This window comes from Liolophura sinensis, chromosome 9 (assembly GCF_032854445.1).
Source record: "Liolophura sinensis isolate JHLJ2023 chromosome 9, CUHK_Ljap_v2, whole genome shotgun sequence".
Classification (NCBI taxonomy): Eukaryota; Metazoa; Mollusca; class Polyplacophora; order Chitonida; family Chitonidae; genus Liolophura; species Liolophura sinensis.
Window position 1 is genome coordinate 35,172,566 of NC_088303.1, and position 20,492 is coordinate 35,193,057.

Consider the following 20,492-nt stretch of genomic DNA (forward strand, 5'->3'; position numbering starts at 1 on the left):
GACTGTTTGGTGATTTGAAGGCTGAAATACACTTGTTGGTCTAATGGCTGGGTAGTTTGACTGTTTGGTGATTTAAAGGCTGAAATACACTTGTTGGTCTAATGGCTGGGTAGTTCGAGTGTTCGGTGATTTGAAGGCTGAAATACACTTGTTGGTCTAATGGCTGGGTAGTTTGACTGTTTGGTGATTTGAAGGCTGAAATACATTTGTTGGTCTAATGGCTGGGTAGTTCGAGTGTTGAGTGATTTGAAGGCTGAAATACACTTGTTGGTCTAATGGCTGGGTAGTTTGACTGTTTGGTGATTTGAAGGTTGAAATACACTTGTTGGTCTAATGGCTGGGTAGTTCGAGTGTTGAGTGATTTGAAGGCTGAAATACACTTGTTGGTCTAATGGCTGGGTAGTTTGACTGTTTGGTGATTTGAAGGCTGAAATACACTTGTTGGTCTAATGGCTGGGTAGTTCGAGTGTTCGGTGATTTGAAGGCTGAAATACACTTGTTGGTCTAATGGCTGGGTAGTTCGAGTGTTCGGTGATTTGAAGGCTGAAATACACTTGTTGGTCTAATGGCTGGGTAGTTCGAGTGTTGAGTGATTTGAAGGCTGAAATACACTTGTTGGTCTAATGGCTGGGTAGTTCGAGTGTTCGGTGATTTGAAGGCTGAAATACACTTGTTGGTCTAATGGCTGGGTAGTTCGAGTGTTGAGTGATTTGAAGGCTGAAATACACTTGTTGGTCTAATGGCTGGGTAGTTCGAGTGTTGAGTGATTTGAAGGCTGGAATACACTTGTTGGTCTAATGGCTGGATAGTTTGACTGTTGGGTGATTTGAAGGCTGTAATACACTAGCTGGTCTAGTGGCTGGGCAGTTCGACTGTTGGGTGATCTGAAGGCTGGAATACACTTATTGGTCTAATGGCTGGGTAATTTGATTGTTGAGTGGTTTGAAGACTGGAATACACTGATTGGTCTAATGGTTGGGTAATTTGACTGCTGCATGGTTTGAAGGCTGGGATACATTGGTCTGGATATCCTACCAGCTGGATGACTGAATGGCTCATACACACTTGTCGACCATGTGGCTGGACAGTTTGACTGCTGATTTTGCAGACATCTTTGGGTTACCTGCTATGCTAGATTCTGGTCTAACGCCGGGATTTGCTGGTTAAGTAGATGTTTTGTTGGTTGGTTGGCTGGAAGGATACTAAAATACCTACTTTATTGGCTATACGTTTTACACTCCGTTTGGTTCTGTCATTGGGTAGCTGACTATCTCTACTATGAACTATGAATTCTCTGACTATGAATTAGATACTATAACTGATGTGGATCAGGTAGTTACATGACTAACAGTTTCAGTGACAAACCCACAGACTGAACAAACAAAATTCTTTACAAGAATACATTAAGGCTTTATATGGATTTAAGATTGATTGCTCCACATTGCTTCACGTGTTCCAATGATACAACACAAAATCAGCCCGTTCTGACGTCTAGCCCTTTGACTTCTGTGCTTTTGGTCAGGTAATATGATAGGGAAAATTAGTTTGTTGAAGAATCTGGGCAGATACTATATAATTTTGCGGGCTGTCTCCCATAATTGGGCTTCACCATAATATCCATGCTCTTTTCTTAATTCGTGTGTGGTCTTTGTATAGTTCTTCTGATTCCCTAGACATCTTCTATCGCTATATTGTTTATGATTTGCAAACAAATATCTGCAGTGTGTTATATATGAGACCTGTTTTTTGTGTTCGCGTCACAGTCCACTGGTTTTGTCGGATTAGATGACACGCTTTTACCGACTCAAAGACAGCAATAGATTGAACTAACCACTGACGCACGGCAATAGGTGAAATTTCACATCGATATCATGTTTGCCTCCGGCCATTTAAGCATCGTATAATTACAGACAAATACATTTTCTGTATTGTGACAGTATTCGTTTATTTACGTAATTTTAAATTCGCTCCAGTACTTTGAGGCAGATCGGGTCACCTATTTCTTTAAACTTGTGGAGAATAGACATGCCTTTTATTTAGATTTTATACAGAATATAGTTGATTTACAGCAAGTAGTTCAGAAACAAACCGCACACTGCCGTGTGCTGGATTCGATCTCTCAAACTCTCTCTGTGTTCTTCAAAACATGCAAACTTAAAATCGAAATGTTACGTAATATGTACACCGGTCTAATAAATAGAAAAAATAAAGAGCAAGTGTGGTATTATAATTTAATAATTTAATAACGCGAGTCAAACTCTACGCACTGCTTCATTTTTTGTTTGTTTTGTTTTCTGCATTTAAACTCACGAAATTACCACGAAGCTTAATACATTTATTAATTTCGACATATATAACCTTTCAGTGCGTGTTCCACATAGCATTACATCGTGCATGTCTATTACATACTCTTCATATACTTTAGATGTAGAATAACGCCCGAACCTTATATGCAAATTCAATGGTCAGAGCGTACCTTCGAAGTCGAGAGACCCTGGGGCAAACCCGGGTCGGTTGCATACCAAAGACATTAAAAAAGGCACTTGTTGCTCCCTCGCTTGGCGCTCAGCACTGAGAGGTTTGAGCAAGGAAACCGGACTGTTTGGCCCGGTGTCAGCGTAATGTGACTGTGTGGCCTGGTGTCTTCGGTCTGATACTTCAGTGGCGGCAGTATTTCTTCGGCATGGACTCGCAATGCCACAAGAAGACACATTTTATGTACACACTTAATGGCTCATATTACTGAACAATTCTTAAGTAAGGCCGTAAACCTCAAGTACACATACATATGTAAGATGTGGCACAGAGTGTACCTTTTCTTTGGCCCATACAACGACTCGGTGCAGTGATGGCAATTCTCTCCGCCAATGAAAATACGCGACGGTAATTGCGTTCCGGACATGACGTCACAAGGAAATGTCGGTTTCTGTGATTCCAAAAGCGACCCATGTCGAATGAGAAAACGTGTTGTGAAGTGGAAATGAGATATGGCAAATCCCGCGGCGAGAAATCCATTGTAATGCAGGCCAGGTGCGGTCGGTCCTCACTGCTGTAAGTGTACATTTCAGCACTGATGATGGAATCCCTACAAAAATAATACAACGGTGACATGTCTCGATATATGAGCCTGTAGAAGAAATAAACACTGTTGCTTTGACAATAACGGAACAATATTAAGGCATGATAGAGTCGCATATGTGTTTGTAACCAACATCTTGTTGGCAGATTCAGACCTATATCCCCTCCCCCTCCAACGCCTGCATAAAGGCCGGTGGGAAAGTTGGAGTTGTCCCGTGAAACAGTTTTTCTGACATGCGCCATCCAGTTATTAAAGAAGTTTCTCCATTTCTGTACGTTTTGTTAAGGTACTGCAGAGATACGAACCACGCTTATTTTCTTTTCAGCTTGTCAGAATGTTTCAATTTGCACAATATAGTACCGATGAATGTTAGCCAATCCTAAGAATTAAAAATGAAAGGGCAAAAACGAATATTAATTCAATTAATCAATCGATCAGTCTGTTACATGGACTTGTCAAAGTGTCAACAAACAGCACAAAATGGTTGTTAATAAAAACTGTAACAGTTTACTTGGTTTGTGCTATCTGTTACAGCATAAAGTTTCCAGCGCTCGATGCGTTTGGATGCAAGAGACCTGTATTATCTCTAACACCAGTGATGCGGAGATAAAAAGCAAATATATGGAATATTTTGATTATCAACTTCGCGCAGTACAGATAAATGACAAAGCCGTCGTCAAATGTAACGTATGAATGTGATATGAGCCTGACATGTTTTCCTGGCGTCTGCATGGTGATTTATGTTGGAATAATATACTGTTTAGGTGAGTTGAAACACAACACTGGGCTTTGAGCGTTATCCACACAGGCTACGATACACAACACTGTCTGCCCTTAATCATACATAGGGTGATACCTGTCGTAACTGTCAAATTTCCGATTGCTCATAAAAACCCAGGCAACGATCATGTTATAGATAAAGACGTGAAAAACACGGGAACATCAAATGTGAACGCTTCACCCTCGATAAAAGAACGCGGCAAAAGCGAGAGAAATTCAGTATGGCGTCTAATGTTGTTATCGAATAGGTGGAGGTATATAAAATGCCAGTGAATATGATATATGCCCTAATTTTCCGGCTTGCGCTGTGCTATAGATACGGAACGAACAAGGTGACATTTATTCGTTGTCTGATCAGGGACTTGCGAGAAAAAAGGTTGATATCGCCCTGTTCATTAAACTAACACATATGTGTCACATATTTATCCAATAACAGGCGAAAAAGAACCACGTGGCTTCAAGATGTTGGAGGATTGCGAAACCCAGCATTCCGCCCTGTATCGTTGGATGTGTGAAATTCGCACAGATTCTCCGCCAAGCCTTAAACACCTGACACCGACGACTCCTGTATTCTTACATACATCAAATACACACTGGTACTTGGGGGTCGGAAATCCTAATGTATTATCCGACACTTAAACAATATCGAGTACAGGCGTTTCGATATCACGCATCACGTACAGATAATTATGCCATAAATCTGCACGTGTATCAAATCACAAAACGCAATGTGGCGTTTTTATGTGGGATCTTCAGGTGTAAAAATTATATCTGAACGCAAAAATTTCAATATATGAGTACATCCACTCCTGGAGAACTGGAACAATTGAATTTCCATATCATGCGCAAACTATAGACACCGGCACTGGGTACTAGTCAAGCCGGCATGTCTACAGAGTGAAAATTGAGTTGAAATATTCCAACGCTGATGACAAATGCATACGATATGTTGCTAAGCTAAAAGTTTTATAAGCTGACTTTCAAAGGAATTTTGGATGCTAAATCACTTATGCATGTTTAGTTGGATTACTGGAGTAGTTGATGGTGATTGATGTGACAAAATCAGTTAAGGCCCAAATAGCTTGAGCTCGAACTATTTTGTTAAAAGCAACTGCTTGTACAAAATATACACAAGATGTGTACGTGTGCCACATATATTCATATTCACTAAATCAACTTTGCAGAAGCACGTTAATGTGTACGTTGAATACACATTTTTGTGTGTCTACATACATGTACACTTTAAGTGTGTATATACACATATTTTTACTTATATCGCAAGCTACACAAACACACTGAGTACTGATACTGGGAATTTGACATGCTTCATTTGCTGTACCTGGGGATTTGACATGTTACTGTATTTACTGACATTGGGGATTTGATATGTATGGCTGCGTATACATTGATGAAACCAGGGATTTGATATATTACATCTCTGTGGTTGGGGATTTCACATACTATATCTTTGCTTTCGGGAATTTCTGAGATTAGGGATTAGAGATTAAACATTACTGGCATCTTTCGGTTTCCTAAATGCACCTACATTTGTCTGGAGTGAATTTAGCATTAGATTGAGAATACGATTAAGATTTCAAATTCGCCTCTCCCTTATTGTAGTTTAAACAATTAGTCCCTGAGCAACAGAGACTATAGCAAGAACGTAGTCTGCATGGCGCATAATGTGCTAATTTCATGAAGGGTAAAATGCTGCTTAGATATGATGAATTCATGAATGAGTATAAAATATCAAACGCCATTTTTTTTCTTCATACATGCGCGATATAGATCTATTTGAAAGAACTGTCACGTGACAAATCTGGCAATCGAGCGCTGTCCACACGTCCTAGATAGGCGATTGGATGTGAGCTTAATCAATGCTGGGAATCAATCGGCCTGATAGCTTATTAAACAATCGCATGTTTGACAGTCTATTTACTAATCACTTGATTTTTTTTACCCGATCATCGATTATGTGTTTATTTCTGATTAGGCAATTACTTTAGAAATTAACGCCAGATTGCGTTAGATGTAACAACGACCTGCGACGTTCATGTGAGAACAAAACACCCAGGCATAAATAGTCTTTCTACTTATATACACAAACATGGAATTTTTTGTTGGGTTTGGGGTTTTGTGATTTGCTTACACCTCGTGTGATTAAAAAAATGACCTTTTTGACACTTCAAAGGTTGGTCAATGTGCACGCGCGCACCACATAACTGTAAATGTGTGGGTGACTTTAATGCAACCTTTATTCAAGCTTATTTCACAAAGCTGTTCAAATATGTAACATATTTTTAACGTCAAATTCTGGCCTGACCACAAAACGCTGACCATTCAGATGACCCGGCCTTCGGACAAGCTTGACCACTGCTCCAGCCAGCCTTTAGCTAATTTGCCTTATTCTGTTTGAACGAAATATAAATATATTTTAGTCACGCGCCTCTATTTCTTTATTATGTCTTGTGTATTTTACGCCGAAGTCCTGTTCCGAAATTCAAACTGGTTCGTGCTTCAATCGATTGAGTTGAGAAAAAAAATATTTACCTTGTGAAATATCGGCTTAATATTGAGTGCTGGGGTCAGTGTTGGACAAAAGAGTTAACTCACTGGTTCATTCAGACTCTAGGCTTTTACATGTATATGGTATTGTTTTTGTTGTCGAACAAAGCGAACAAAGTCAAGCTTCATAACACTGTGTGAGCGATGATACAAACAGCATGGACTAAAGCCATGAAAGAATTAAGTTTATATAATCAAAATGTCGCTAATTAAAAAATAACATGAAAATTTCAAATCGGAAAGTCGTGTCGCGTGACAGTTAATTATTTTAAAGTTTCATGTATGCATTAGGTGAATAAACATTCGGTTTACAAGAACTGCAGATACAATACATTTACCTCGAGTTTAGGTAATCTTGTATTTCATAACCATTACTTTTAAAACATGCATATATATATGCAAGTATATTGTTAATTTATGACGAAAGTACACTTTTACACACGTAATGAACATCAGCGTCAAGGTGTAATGTTGAATGCAAATTATTTTCAATGTCGTAGTCGAATATCAATCACTGAAGGACATTCATGACAATGACGCTTTAAAATAAGAACAATAAAAGTTTCAGAATTTGCACTGTATACCATATAATCTGGGTCAGCAACACAACAATTGTACTGATAATTATATTCATTAAAGCAGAAAAGTTTTTGTCGCAAATACAGTTAGCAATGCTGCTTCCGTGGGATTCTGATTAGTCTTCAGGTAGGGATTTGGCAAATTATGAACACAAGGTGAAGCCAATATTTTCTGCAATAAATATCCGAATCTTCCGCCTGGCCCGGGTCAACTTCCGGTCGCTTCGCGTGCGTGATCGTTATGACGACCTTGCAGTAAAAGTACTCGTGGAGCTCTGCTCCGCAGTCCCATTATGGGCTCTCATGTTAGCTTTTTATCCCCTGTGTCAATCTTTGTTAGAATGATAGCGGCTTATGATTTCTTTTTCTTTCAAAAACAGGAAAATCAGGATAAAAAATTAATAAAGATCTGAGTGCGTTAATATTGATTGAAACAGACCGTGGATAGGGAGTAACGCGCAGAGTAATATTTTGATCCAAACCACTCATATTTCATTATCTTGGGCTGTCGGCTCTCTATTCGAGGAGTGGAAACCTTGAACCGGTACTGAAGACAGACAAATCCCCTCTTATCAGCCCACTAATCCGCCTCCTTCCACGCTCGCTTCTGCCAATAAATCCTCTCTATGATACAAATCTTCCCGACAATAATGCGCACGTGCTAGCGGATATCTTTTTTCTTAACAAAAAAGCACTCGACTTAAGAGGGCTTATGTTTTTCATAACCGTGTCAATGAGAGACTTTCTGTGTGCCACGATGATGTATGACACCAGAGCTATCTTCCTCAGCCATTTGGCCGTCTGCCGTGTCGCACTCGTTTCCCTTCCGGTCAGCATGACCGTAGGCAAACACGTCCATTGCCCACTTTCCTCGAACACACAGTGTAGCCAGTGTTTCTGTGGTAAATCATCTGTATCCACGCATATTCTTACATCATGGATCCACGTAATTCTGAATTGCATGCTTTGTTGTTGTTGTTGTTGGTGCCTTTTGTGAATATTGCTTCCATTTACGATTGCATGTATATCTGGATTATTTCGTAATACCTCTTACATCAAAAAGATTTACGTCTGAGAATAATCCTTAAATTATTATTTAAGTTGTATGCATTAATCATTAAGAAATGTGCTAATTCTTATGGTGTTGACAATAAAGTTGTTTCTGATCGACTCTGAATAAAAATTCTTATATATAGACAAGTACATTCTCTCCCTTGCAGGTTTTTATCCAATTTGGAGCAGTGAATAATAACATAACCATATCATAATCGTTCACAATATTACTGAAATATATCTGAAAGCCTCAAAACCTCCTATAGCCTAATGCATTTTCTGCAGGAATGGGCTAACATTTCCCGCGAAATGGCGATTCGGTTCCAAGCTGAATTCACCATCGCTCTCTGGCAAATCATGCATGTGTAAAACGTCATCGCATGATGCATGTGTAAAACGTCATCGCATGATGCATGTGTAAAACGTCATCGCATGATGCATGTGTAAAACGTCATCGCATGATGCATGTGTAAAACGTCATGGCATGATGCATGAGTAAATCGTCTCAGGTACATGTAAAATCCGATTTACTTTCGCGAAAAAGTTCTTTGCTGAGCAAGTATAGTGCCATGCAACGTAGTTAATGTGCAGTCTATATAGCTGCATGTCATATTTACGATAAGATAGATAAAAGCTCACCAGTTTCTGGCTGTAACACATTTTTCTACTGTATATATTCAACCATTCAACATCAAACCTTAGTGTAAGACGACGCGGACTATGACATGTTGCAGCTATTGCGATCTTGTGCTTCTTTCTTAGTTCTCGTGCAGTGCCAAACGCCCATAAAATTCGTGTCTGTTGACAAGCAGATGTAGCTCAAACAGGCTTGACTTTATCCGCTTTCATGATCTTTTATTGAACTATTCACCCCGTATGTCCTTCTTTCATCAGTGGGAAAGAAGTCGCATTATGTTGCAATTCTTTCATCTCTTTGTAAAGATATACATGTATTATGTTTTTAACTTAGTTTGCGTGTACTTGACACATGTTACATTACAAGAATTTAACTCTTTTCTTTTGTCCCTGATGCGTATTATGTGTGTATGATATGGAGCGTTAACATAAGAAGCTTAGTAAATGCATCTGAATCGGGTGGATAATTCGAAACCTTCATCATATGCAAGTCACCTGCGCGAGAATGATGGATCGATATGTCTGTGGTCAGATATATAAACTTGCTATCGACATCCGTTTTTTTTTTTTTGTTTTTTGGGTTTTTTTTGAAAGCATTTAGATTTATTCACTTGTTTACAAATACAATACCATGAAATGCCAGGACAAAATTTTGTCAAGATTAGCTGTATAAATATGGTAAACAAAAGATACTTTAAAATTGGAAATTAAAACATACATGTATGTATTAATGGTCAACAACCTTATTACACAAAAACAGGCACATCTTGTCTCTGAGTATATACCGTCATTATATACCCCGCTATTTATACCGAAGTGAATACAGTCAGATCTACTTACATTTCCAAGAGTGTTACATGTACAGGAATAGGTTCTAATTTATTTGGCTGATGGGTCTACTAATTAAAAAAAATAAACATAAATAAGGCCTTACCTATTATTTCTTAACTTGTTGTATACTGTTTTCAAACACAAATGTTAAAATGCCAATATTTTAATGGTGTAAAATATTATCACATTTTCTAATCATTTTGTAAAGTGTTGAATTATCAACGTTATAACGTTATAGATGCTATCCGTCCTCCAACACTGACAAAATGTGGGATTCAGCATTATTAAAGTTACATATAACTATACTATTTCTGTTGCAGTCGAGTATTCATTATATAAATTTTTTTTCTTTACATATTTGACTTATTAAGGGCATATTGGTGTTATGTGTATATTTTTATAACATCCTACACATCTTGCCACAAATAGTGGCAAGATTCGAAGACTGATTTTATGTTGAAAATATAGAATAATGTCATCCGAACTATTCATACGGTGTCTACGTTCATACTTCTATATTCATTTATACCAATTTCACGAACTGTTCATCAAACTTTACGACATGTCTCAGAACGAATTAATTATAATTATTTCTATGCTGTTTTGTAAGAAAACTATCCTTCTAGTCATGTATATAATTTCTAATAATGTAAACTGGAAAAGGGATCGAGAAAAACATTCGTGGTGACAAAAAAAATACCATAAACAGCTACCATCGCGCATGCGCCCAATGTCTGGCTACTTCCATCTGTTTGATTATAGCATCTTGAGCCGATATCCTTCCACGGTTTTAAAGCTTCGTTTCAAATAGCTTTGTCGACTAAACCTTTTTAGTACCAAATTGAGTGTCTAATGGAAGCAGAAAGTGTACTACTACATATCCCGGGGCAAGCCGTTTGTTCTGATTTATTATGGATTTTACAGCCTATTTTCTCCGTGCGGATGATCGGGTTTTAAGACGTTGTGAGAAGCCGTTCAACAACCGCTTTATCAGCATTGCAATTCATCCGCATTATTATTCTATCATCGCAGGCTTTATAGACCTTTACGCCCGGTTTTCCGCCCTTGAGGACGTATTTCATATTTTCCCTCGACTGCCTGTGTCATGTTTAAAATCGGGAAAACGTCTTCCGAAGATTCTGCCTGATTACCCGACATCTTGCTCGCACGACTACCATCTTGTCGCTGAGGACGCTGTTCGGTCGACCCATGTACTCGATATATGCTGTTAGGCCGTGTGTATCTGCAGCCAGCCAGAAACTGTGGGTCATCGTTCCTCCTCATACCCGATTCTCTCGCCCCATACACCCCTCCAACACGCTTCACCGAATCCATATTGATGCATGGTCTCTGACACAACTGTAAATTAATAGTCCAATTGTCATTTAAATACCTCAACGACCAATTTTTACGGTATTGTTTTTTGTAATAAATAGTGCGCGTCATAGATTCATATCTGAAATCTCGTCATAGATCGCGCGATATGTGACGACCACGTGACTTGTTGTATATACACATATAGCTGAGGACGGTTACGTTAATGAAGACTAATGACATTAATAACATTAACATCGTATTTACAATACCTCTTTTATTTATTCCAGTTAATAAAGTAAATGCTATGGGCACTGTTTTCTGTTGATAAGCTCATCCCTAAAACTCGTTATTATATAACCAATCCAATCCATGCTTTGTGTCCGTATTGGGTGACATTCAAGTATTTGCCTATTCCATACATTGTTTTGTCCACTACATTTGATGCCGTGTGTATCTAACTGACCACCTTGACGAGCGTAACAAATATACTTTTTTTTATATAAATTGACAGTAATTCGTTACGCAGTCATTTACATCGATATCAAATTTTTATTCATGGTTGTAACTGAAGAATCATTTGTATACAATCTATAAGTTACAGGCAGAATTTCGCTCACGAAATGCTATTTCCAAACGAAATGATAATTATCAAAGGAAAAAATGGTCCATTTTATATGTAATAAAAAACAACAACAACAACTAAATACCGAAAGATGTTATATTACATCTTGTATGCATTCATATGCTCTCAAATGAATAATATGTTGTATTCAACAGAAAGTCTGCTGTTTGAGTGATGCTAGAATGTATTCTGTTATTGCAGCAGATTATTCTGTTAAACAGCACACCTATTCATTTAACACAAATATTGTGAAAGATTAAAGGATATTATGTTGAATATGACACAATATTATTTTATAATAACAGAATACATTCTAGCATTACTCGGACAATTAGCTTTCTAAGATTAATAGGTTATTATTTTTTTAGTGTTATATGTTCACCAACAAATCTTTTATCTATTATCTTTTTTTTTCATATTCGTCTTACAATATGGCTGCAATATTGCCAGTGTGACGTTAAGCCGTAATCCTTCATTCATTCATTTTTGATGCATTAAATGGGGATACTCAGTCAGAGTCAGTGCTTTCTTAGTACTTGGAATGTACTTGAAACCTTGGCGCTAGAGAGATTACTTTTCCTCCCGCAATAAATGCCGGTTGTGCTGCATGAACTTGGTCCGCGTTGGTAGTCGGGGTGCTCAGGGCAACAACCGGACCTAATCTAGGACACAAGTTGAAGAAAGCGCAATAAAAGTGTGAGAAAGATTTTGCTTAAATTAATCATTCCAGCTTGTGCGGAATTGTAAATGCTGGTCGGCACGATGTAATGAACACCGGTTAACACCTGCAGACCGACTGGCATGCAATTTGAAATCAACACCAGAATTATAGCGACATTTGGCACGCAATGAAATCGATACCTAAAAATGTACGTTGCCTTTCTCGAATATCAAAAATGAAATGTAAACATCTTATGGTGGGATACCATACTTGAGACTGGGTGTAAGGCTCTGAGGGAATTCTGTTTTCTGCCTCAATACAAGGCGAAAGCTGCGGAGCTGGGTAACTCACAGCAGAACAGATTTCTTTGGCCATCCGAGATGACAAAAAAGCTGCTTTCGCCATATGGCTGGACAGCCATTCTTGTGCACACAATAGACCTTGACTGCCAACATCTTGTGTCGCGGAACGATTCGTACAGAGCCTCGGAACGGCAATATGTTTACAATGCCAGGTATAATCGACCGAAACGTCTCAAAATGGCGCACACGTAGCTAATTATACACCAAAATCTAATGCTTTTTAAAACACAACATAAACATTTTTAATGATATTCAACACCTGTCATTTTAACTCAGGGTTCTCGATGTAAGAGGTGTTAGTTACTCTCTTGGAATGTTCATTTATATTTAAATTTGATCAAAAGGCTAGGATGTCATTTCATCTCCTTTGGAAACGTAATACGAATCAGGCGTATATACTCTCGCCTATAAAGCTTTATTATCAATTATAGCCGTATTAATGTATCGAATAGCACGTGCTTTCCGTCTGTTGTACGTTACAAATGATCTCACGTCTCACCGATCAGATTGTTTCAGTCGCTTTTCGTCGTCTTTTTTTTTTCACTCCCGTTTCTCTTAGCGTGTTTTTTTTTTCTATCCACCGTCAACTACTGGCTTGTGTTTTGTGGAGATTTCCAATGCGCGTCGAACGATCAGCCTTTTTGGCATCCCTCTCTCCTACAGGGTTCGTTCGCGAAACTAATTACGCTTTAAACTTCGATGTTACTGAGTGGAAAGCGGGTTGTGACTGCGGGTTGAACACGGGCTGACGAGCAGGCCCCACCATCCTTCCTCTCCACTCTCCGTAGCCCGTTCTCCATCAGTTAGACTTTCACGAGGGCCGCATACGCCTGGATTTCAGTATTTTCTCGCTGGTCAACTCGGGTTTATCAAACTGGTCGTATAGCCTATGACTTTGGGTACCGTCACGTATGCATGTTTTCCACGAGTCAACGACACGGCAGTTCAGGAAGCACGGTGAGCAGATTTTCCGTCATTTTCAAACCTCTATATAACAGCTAGCCATACATACAATAGTAGGAGAAAATGCAGAGATAAAATATTGTCGTGTGTGTAAAATCTGTTCAGTCTGAGTATGCGCATCATAAGCGCAGATCATGCTGCTACATCTCAGGCTGATCTATAGTTAATGATCTCTCAAACTTCTTCCTATTATAACGGTAAAATACCACGTGGCCCTCGCTCCCGCCGTTATCATCATCAACATCCGGCGAGAGAACCGCGAGGCGTTATAGCGCAGGATATCATAGGCCTATATGAAAGAGGCCCTGTGAGGGGTTTCAAAGCGGGGATGTCATTGAGCCACGTTGTTTCATATATAAAGCGTTTATACGGCTGTATGAAGCGAGGCATTACACGTGCAAGTTCTGACTTCGAATCTTTTCTTAGATAGATAACTTTTCAGTTTATTAAAAAGTCTTGTGTAATGATTACGAATACATAAAACATCTCAATTTCTCATGTTTATAAAATCGGATATGCCTCCCTGAGTGGTGCATGGTGGTTTTACAGGGCATAAATAGTGAAAGCAAGTCCTAGAACATCCGTGCCATTCTGAGCACATACATATGTATCTGAAACGGACGTTGTTCTCTTAGATCTGATATAGGTTTTGTTTTAAAAGGGTCCAGTCAAACGGTATTTGTGTCAACAACTGCCTCAGGCTCTATTAGCTCTAACATGTCAAACTTCATATATTAATAAGTGAAAGTTTTTATCAAAGCGTATCAAATCCAGAATTCCCTTCACAGCGACAAGAATTGTACATATTAATCAAATAATAAAACAACGAGCTTTCGCATTTACTGTTCATTTGAAATGATAAAGAAAATGTTAGGCAGGCCTGCGTATATACAACGGCTCTTGCAATTAAGTCCTATCTTTATATATGCTGGCCCCATTGTGACATATAATGCACACATGTACGTGTACATATCTGTTTTATATATAGACATGGACTTGTATAAGAGGTGATGTCAGCAACATTTTATGTATGTGATATCCCATTGAGGAAATACTTCGTACTTATATATTTGAACGTGACTATACTAATATTAAATGCGATGCGTCATTTTGAATACAAATATTTTCTGTGCAATTTATTAATCAAATATGACATATAGAGGTAAATAACTTGAGCCTTAAGGCACCTGTCACATAATCAAACCATCCCACAGATATGCTGGCTGAACATAGATGAATACGGCCAAGCCTTGTGCGCACGCACCCGCATAAAGTATATTTTGACCATTCATCAGTGAATGCTTTTCTTGGGCGTTTTCATTTATACTATTTCATCGTTTGATCAATTTTATGTACGTTGAGTATATATATTTAAAAAAAATAAATGACTTAACATAAGGTGAGCAAATAATTTTCTGTAATTATATAGCCTTGGGCTGGAGTATCTATATTATGATAACGAATGACACCCGCTCATATACATACATATCAAATACTGTTGAGTGAGTTTCTGTCGTAGACCTGATATGCTTTTCGCAAGTAGAATTATTTCCGTACATATGGAAAAAAGAATTGGAGCTTAAAACCCTATGCGTAACGATTGAAGGCTCATTAACTTATTACTGATCATACTGTAGGAATCGGGTTTTCACGTGACTGGTGAATATACGTAGTTAAGCTTGTGTATTTAAAAAAAAATGACAACTTAAACTTAAGAACTAGATTGACAAATTTTAAGAATTTGAATGATGCAAATTTGTCTATGGTTTTATCCCATGTGCACGTGAATCAATGAACGTTGGTAACACTGCATCAGCCGTACTTCTTGTACAGAATATAATTTTACGTTCAATTTATTACTGCAGAATGCTAAACCCATTCATCTTTCTTTTCCTTTTTAAAAAAGTCTTTATGACTTATAGGTAAAACTTTCTGTGATGATAAGTTCACGAAACAAACAATTCATTTTCTGTGTGAATCCTATCAACATTACATGTATAAAAGCTTCATCGATCCGTGTTTGCCTTACTTCGTGCACGAAAAAAAAAAGGCCATTTGTGTACATTCATGCCCTAATCAGTTCCTGAAAACAGCGTAGATCCACAACGTTAATCATTTGCATGTTTTCAGAGAGATACACACACACACAATTTGCCCCTGATCGTATTAAGGTGGCCATAAGTAAGATTCATTATACATAATATATGGTTATCCATTGAATACACGAAGGCATGAAACGATGAAAGTTTTCCTTTAACGATGAGTCTTGTGACGTAATAAAAATAATAGATGAAACAGGATCGTGAATTGCGTTTCGCATTCGGGACGGTTTTCTTGTGAAGTGATCAAACAAAGTATATACTTGCCATGCACTTCGGATCTTTGTACTGCTTATACTCATCGAAAGCCTGTGTTCAGTTTGAAAGAATTATTCAATATTTTATATTATTATATTGTCATATACATAATATGATTGGCTTGAGTGTAAGGGAACACCTTTTGTAATATTAATCGTTATATCCTCACATCCATTGTTTCCCTTAGTAGGTATTTAACACATAACTTCAGATATATCTACATGAACGGCCATCTCTCTTAAACAGCCTCGTATACCGACTAAAGTCACTGAGGCGATGCCATCGTTTGATACAAACCTATGTGTTATTCTGAGGGGAGGGGGGGGGGGCATTTCCTTAATCCTATTTCAGAATAATTCGTTTCTAAATTATTTATTTTCTATCAAAAATCACCGAGGCGGCTGTTTGTAAGGCCTGTATGTAGTGGTATTTATAGCACTAGGTGATGTTTTGCGGACTGTAAACATATATGCTGAAGAAGGGACCACAAGACAATCTATATCATCATCGACCGCATAAACACCTTTCAAAATATTTCAAGAGGCCTTGTGTGTGTGTTTTCTTTTTCTTTTCTTCTTCTTTGTCCGGGCTAAATTGTCAACAAAACGAACATGGTCTAAACGTGTGCTGAGGAGTTGGGAGACAAAAATTGATATGGGGTGTAAACAGTTGTGAGCATTAGGAGCGAACTGTTCGTCGACATCTCATGAAATCATACATCTGTACACACGTATAGCTATTCTTCTGCGCTCTGTTTGAACGTTACTGCTGCACTGTGCACACAACTCTGCATGGCAATGCTTCTTCAATTTTAACTCCAGTTAAATACTTCAGTTTTGAGCAGCGAAGCATACATAGCCTCTAATAATCCGAACATGTATTTTGTGACCTGGCTTCTTGTTGATATGACCTCTGCCTTCATATCACTTCATACACATCGCCATCTATTTGAGCATGATAACGCAAAGATGGCGTGTGTTATTATTACGTGCATCTTTCTCCACATGCTGCTGGCTGTGGCGTCTTTGAATCCCCCACTCCCTATCTCTTGTTTCTTCCACAGCCCTTACCCAAAGTCAGCCAGATGCTTCTACTGTCGTTAACATGGTAAATTAGCTCATTAACGGAGACGATGCTAATCCTTAATAACACTGGATCCACGTGACCCTTTGTTCCCGTCGCCCCCTTTCAGGGACCCCTCGAACAAGCCACCCTCGGGCTCCGTTGCTATCTTGGGGAGTAAAAATTTATACAGAATGCAGATATCAAAAGAAATTATCCTCAGTAAGAGATCGTATGTAATGTAGACTTGCATAAAATTGCAATATCAAATTTGTGACCTCTATATATACATATACAAGACGACTGTAATTTTTCAAACGCACGGTGCGTGAAATAGGTATTATATTAATAACACCAAAACAGGAAGTTAAAAAAATATATATAAAAAGTTTTAAATTTAGTTTTCGTAAGCAATCAAGTATATAGATTAGATCAGATTTCTACGTACGATATTGATAGCTACAACACTGTGCGAGACGAAGAAGTAAGTCTACATGTTCGCTCGGCCCAGGATAGACGTATAGCTTAGATGTATGCATACACCCCCAGAAACCGTTATCTTGGAATTGTCTTAACTGAACATTGTCACTTCACAAGTACAACCACAACAAATGAACGGGAAGCGAAAAGTATGAAGACAAGTGCGGGTATACTGTTACTATTTCCAAAAAGTATTTTATATAAGCCTGGTTTACAGCGATGTATTTGTTACTTCCCTCCTGTACACAACATATGTACGAAAACACTCTTAAAGTTGTAGCCTTCACGTCTTGCTAGCATTTCTGCGAAACGAAGGAACAAGTAACTAAACCAAGACAACCTCGCTGGCATTGTCAGGATTTTATTTTTATTTTTAGTGTCCATATTAAACATACATATTTCACTATTTGTTTACAATGTGATGCAATTCGAATCAGCCCACACATTCAACTTCCTCGTGCGGTATGTAATGTTTTTTACCAAAGTACATGTGTAAAGTATCTTTATAATATATGGTATTTTGTTTTTTCCGCGTGTTCATTTCCCACGTTCCGTGTTGTGCACTAACAAACGCCGAGTCAAAAGGTGTAAAATGCTATATCCTGTTATAAAAACCGTTTTAAATTGACGAAGTTTTATTGATTGTAATCGAGGTAGTTAATTACTTAGTTGCTGGGGGTCGGTCGTATTCCTCATTTCATTTTATAACTGGTCACGTGACGCCAGGATCCTGTTACAGCGGCATAATGGCGGGTCAAGAAATCCAAACGCGGCAGCAATTAATTCGCCGCCAATAAAATCCTTCTGGATTTTAATCCTGTTTGAAAGTTCTTCGCTTTGCTGCCTTTGAAACAAGCGACGGCTTGTGTGTATACATCTATGATGTTTACTAAATGTGTTTGGTGGTTGTTTTAAAAACTCAATGACATCACACATCTGGGGACAGCGACTTCTAGTCCCCCTGCCCTCAGAGGCAGTCATCACTCTCTTTAGCCACCATACCTTGGCTCTTTTGTTCTTTGAGAGGCTCGGGGATTAAAATGTCGAGTCTGTAGGCCTCTCACTTTCTTAGTGTTGTCACGAAGTGTTGACGATACAACAAATATCGTTAAAATTGTGCACATAGTGAAGGGTAGCCTTTTGAAGACAACAGACAAACACCAATTACGTTTTATGGCGGCGTCCGGTAGGAATAGGTTACATCACCGATTTTCCCCAGAGATACCTACGCCGATTTTCTCGCCTTTTCTCCTTAACAAGTACACGATGTCTTGTTTTATTTTCCTCTGGTGTTTCCTTTTTGCCAAATAGCCGCCAAGATCAAAAATTTCCAAGAGGGCGATTTGAAGGAAAGATCCTAAATTTACACAAAGGTACCGCTATGTTGACATGCATTTCCCCTCCCTTTTGGCATCCCAGTTGTTCCTGGCATAGCCCCTTATAGTACAGTAAGACCTCTAACCCTGCGACCTGGGGCTCCTTTGGGGGTAAAGTCTGTGCTTTTGTGCGATGCCTGTGTGCAATCCTACAAAATAGATAGATGCACCATTAATTGTACGGATGACAAATAACACAGCCATTATTTCCACTGAAGAAATGAAAACTGTACATAAACCCTTTTCGAGTGAGTGAGTGATTGTGGTTTAACGTCGTACTCAACAGTTTTTCGATGACGATGGCGATGACGAAAACCCTATTAGAGGAAAATGGTATTGTAGCCCACACGTCGAAAAATAAGTTGCATACGATCTGTATCAGACATGCGGATGTTATGATAATCTCATTTGTGGTCCATACCTTGCCCTACATATATCACCAATAAATTTACGGTGTTTGTAATGTAGGCAAGTATTGTTTTGATAAAACGTTCATATAACTCTTTAACGTAAATCGCATCGTCTGTACAGCATTAGTGGGCTTGTTTGTAATTTCGACTGACAATGTATTTCATGTGTACACCAGTTTTTTTTTAAATATAAAATCCTTAAAAGTCGTATAACTTTGATGTAAAATGCATACGCTATAACGTTGTCGTGATTTATTAATCCGAAAACTGAAGATGTGCAGAAGATGTGGACGATGCCATTATCATTCGTGTTACCTGTTCACTTTTACATATATAGCCTGATTAATATAGACGAGAATAACCTCTTCGTTGTCGCAGACAGATAATGATGTTGTAAGCTGTAATTCCCCAATAAAACACGAAGACAATAGAGTCTTTCATGTCAGCCTCTTAAATTTAGAGTAAGAATATCTTTTGTCGGCGTCCCATTTAGGCTTGGGCTCTGAACACTACAAAGTCGTTATAAATATTTCTGTGGTGTTATCCTCGAGTTGCTTTGTCCACGTCAAGCCATCTCTTTTCGTTCTGCATGGACTAAAATGAACAATGGGGCAGTTATTGTCGGTAAATTTAATCCAAATTTTCCGAAATCCCCCATGAAGTTTAAAGAGACATGTATTGAATGTATATACCCGTTGGGTCACTGATAAAGTCCAAGTGTTATGTAATGGTGAGTTAAAAAAGAAAACCACACCTTTCCCTTCAGGTGGTGAAATGTGCATAGAAATGTATATCAAAACTAGCAGCTTTTTACAGGTGGGTGGGAACTTAGCTGATGGGTGGGGACGTCGTGTGGTGGGTGGGGGTAGTTCAGGGCGGGGACGACTTACAGGTGGCAAATGATGTTTTCACCTCCCCGTTAACCTATGTGTGGTAATTTGTACATAAACAGCTGTGAATCATCTTTGCGAATAATATGCAGGTTTTATCATTCATCTAATGTCCGTAACATGGCAGCCTGTTAACCAGACTCTTTCCCGGTGTCATTATATGTCACACCCTGACGACAAACTGCATATACCCCTCGATTCGCACCTCAACGACCCAGACCCGGGGGTAGGGGGTGTCATCATTCGCCAAGCTCTGTTTCTCCTTCGGGTACCTTGGGACGGTGGGATTTTACCACCAAGGTGTCATCCGACACACGGCAAATATTTATAAATCCTGACCCAGCGGAATTGACTTATTTCATCCTTAAAGGCAGCTATGTTACCGAGGTCGGGCCGATGTTGACCTGTGAGTAAAAGAGACTGGCAGGATCTTTTCGGTTGGGGGCTTTAAGTTTCGCCTCATATTGCCC

The 20,492-nt window shown here is 38.7% G+C and overlaps 1 protein-coding gene across 1 annotated transcript in view; it reads left to right on the forward strand.

Annotated features, from left to right (window-relative positions):
* Window positions 1-13,152: 13,152 nt before the first annotated feature.
* Window positions 13,153-20,492, forward strand: part of LOC135474816 (sal-like protein 1) — a 64,372-nt gene continuing 57,032 nt past the window's right edge. Inside the window, exon 1 of the mRNA XM_064754414.1 lies at window positions 13,153-13,441. Coding sequence (XP_064610484.1) covers window positions 13,396-13,441 — 46 coding nt within the window. The 5' untranslated portion in view covers window positions 13,153-13,395. The remainder of the gene's footprint in view (window positions 13,442-20,492) is intronic.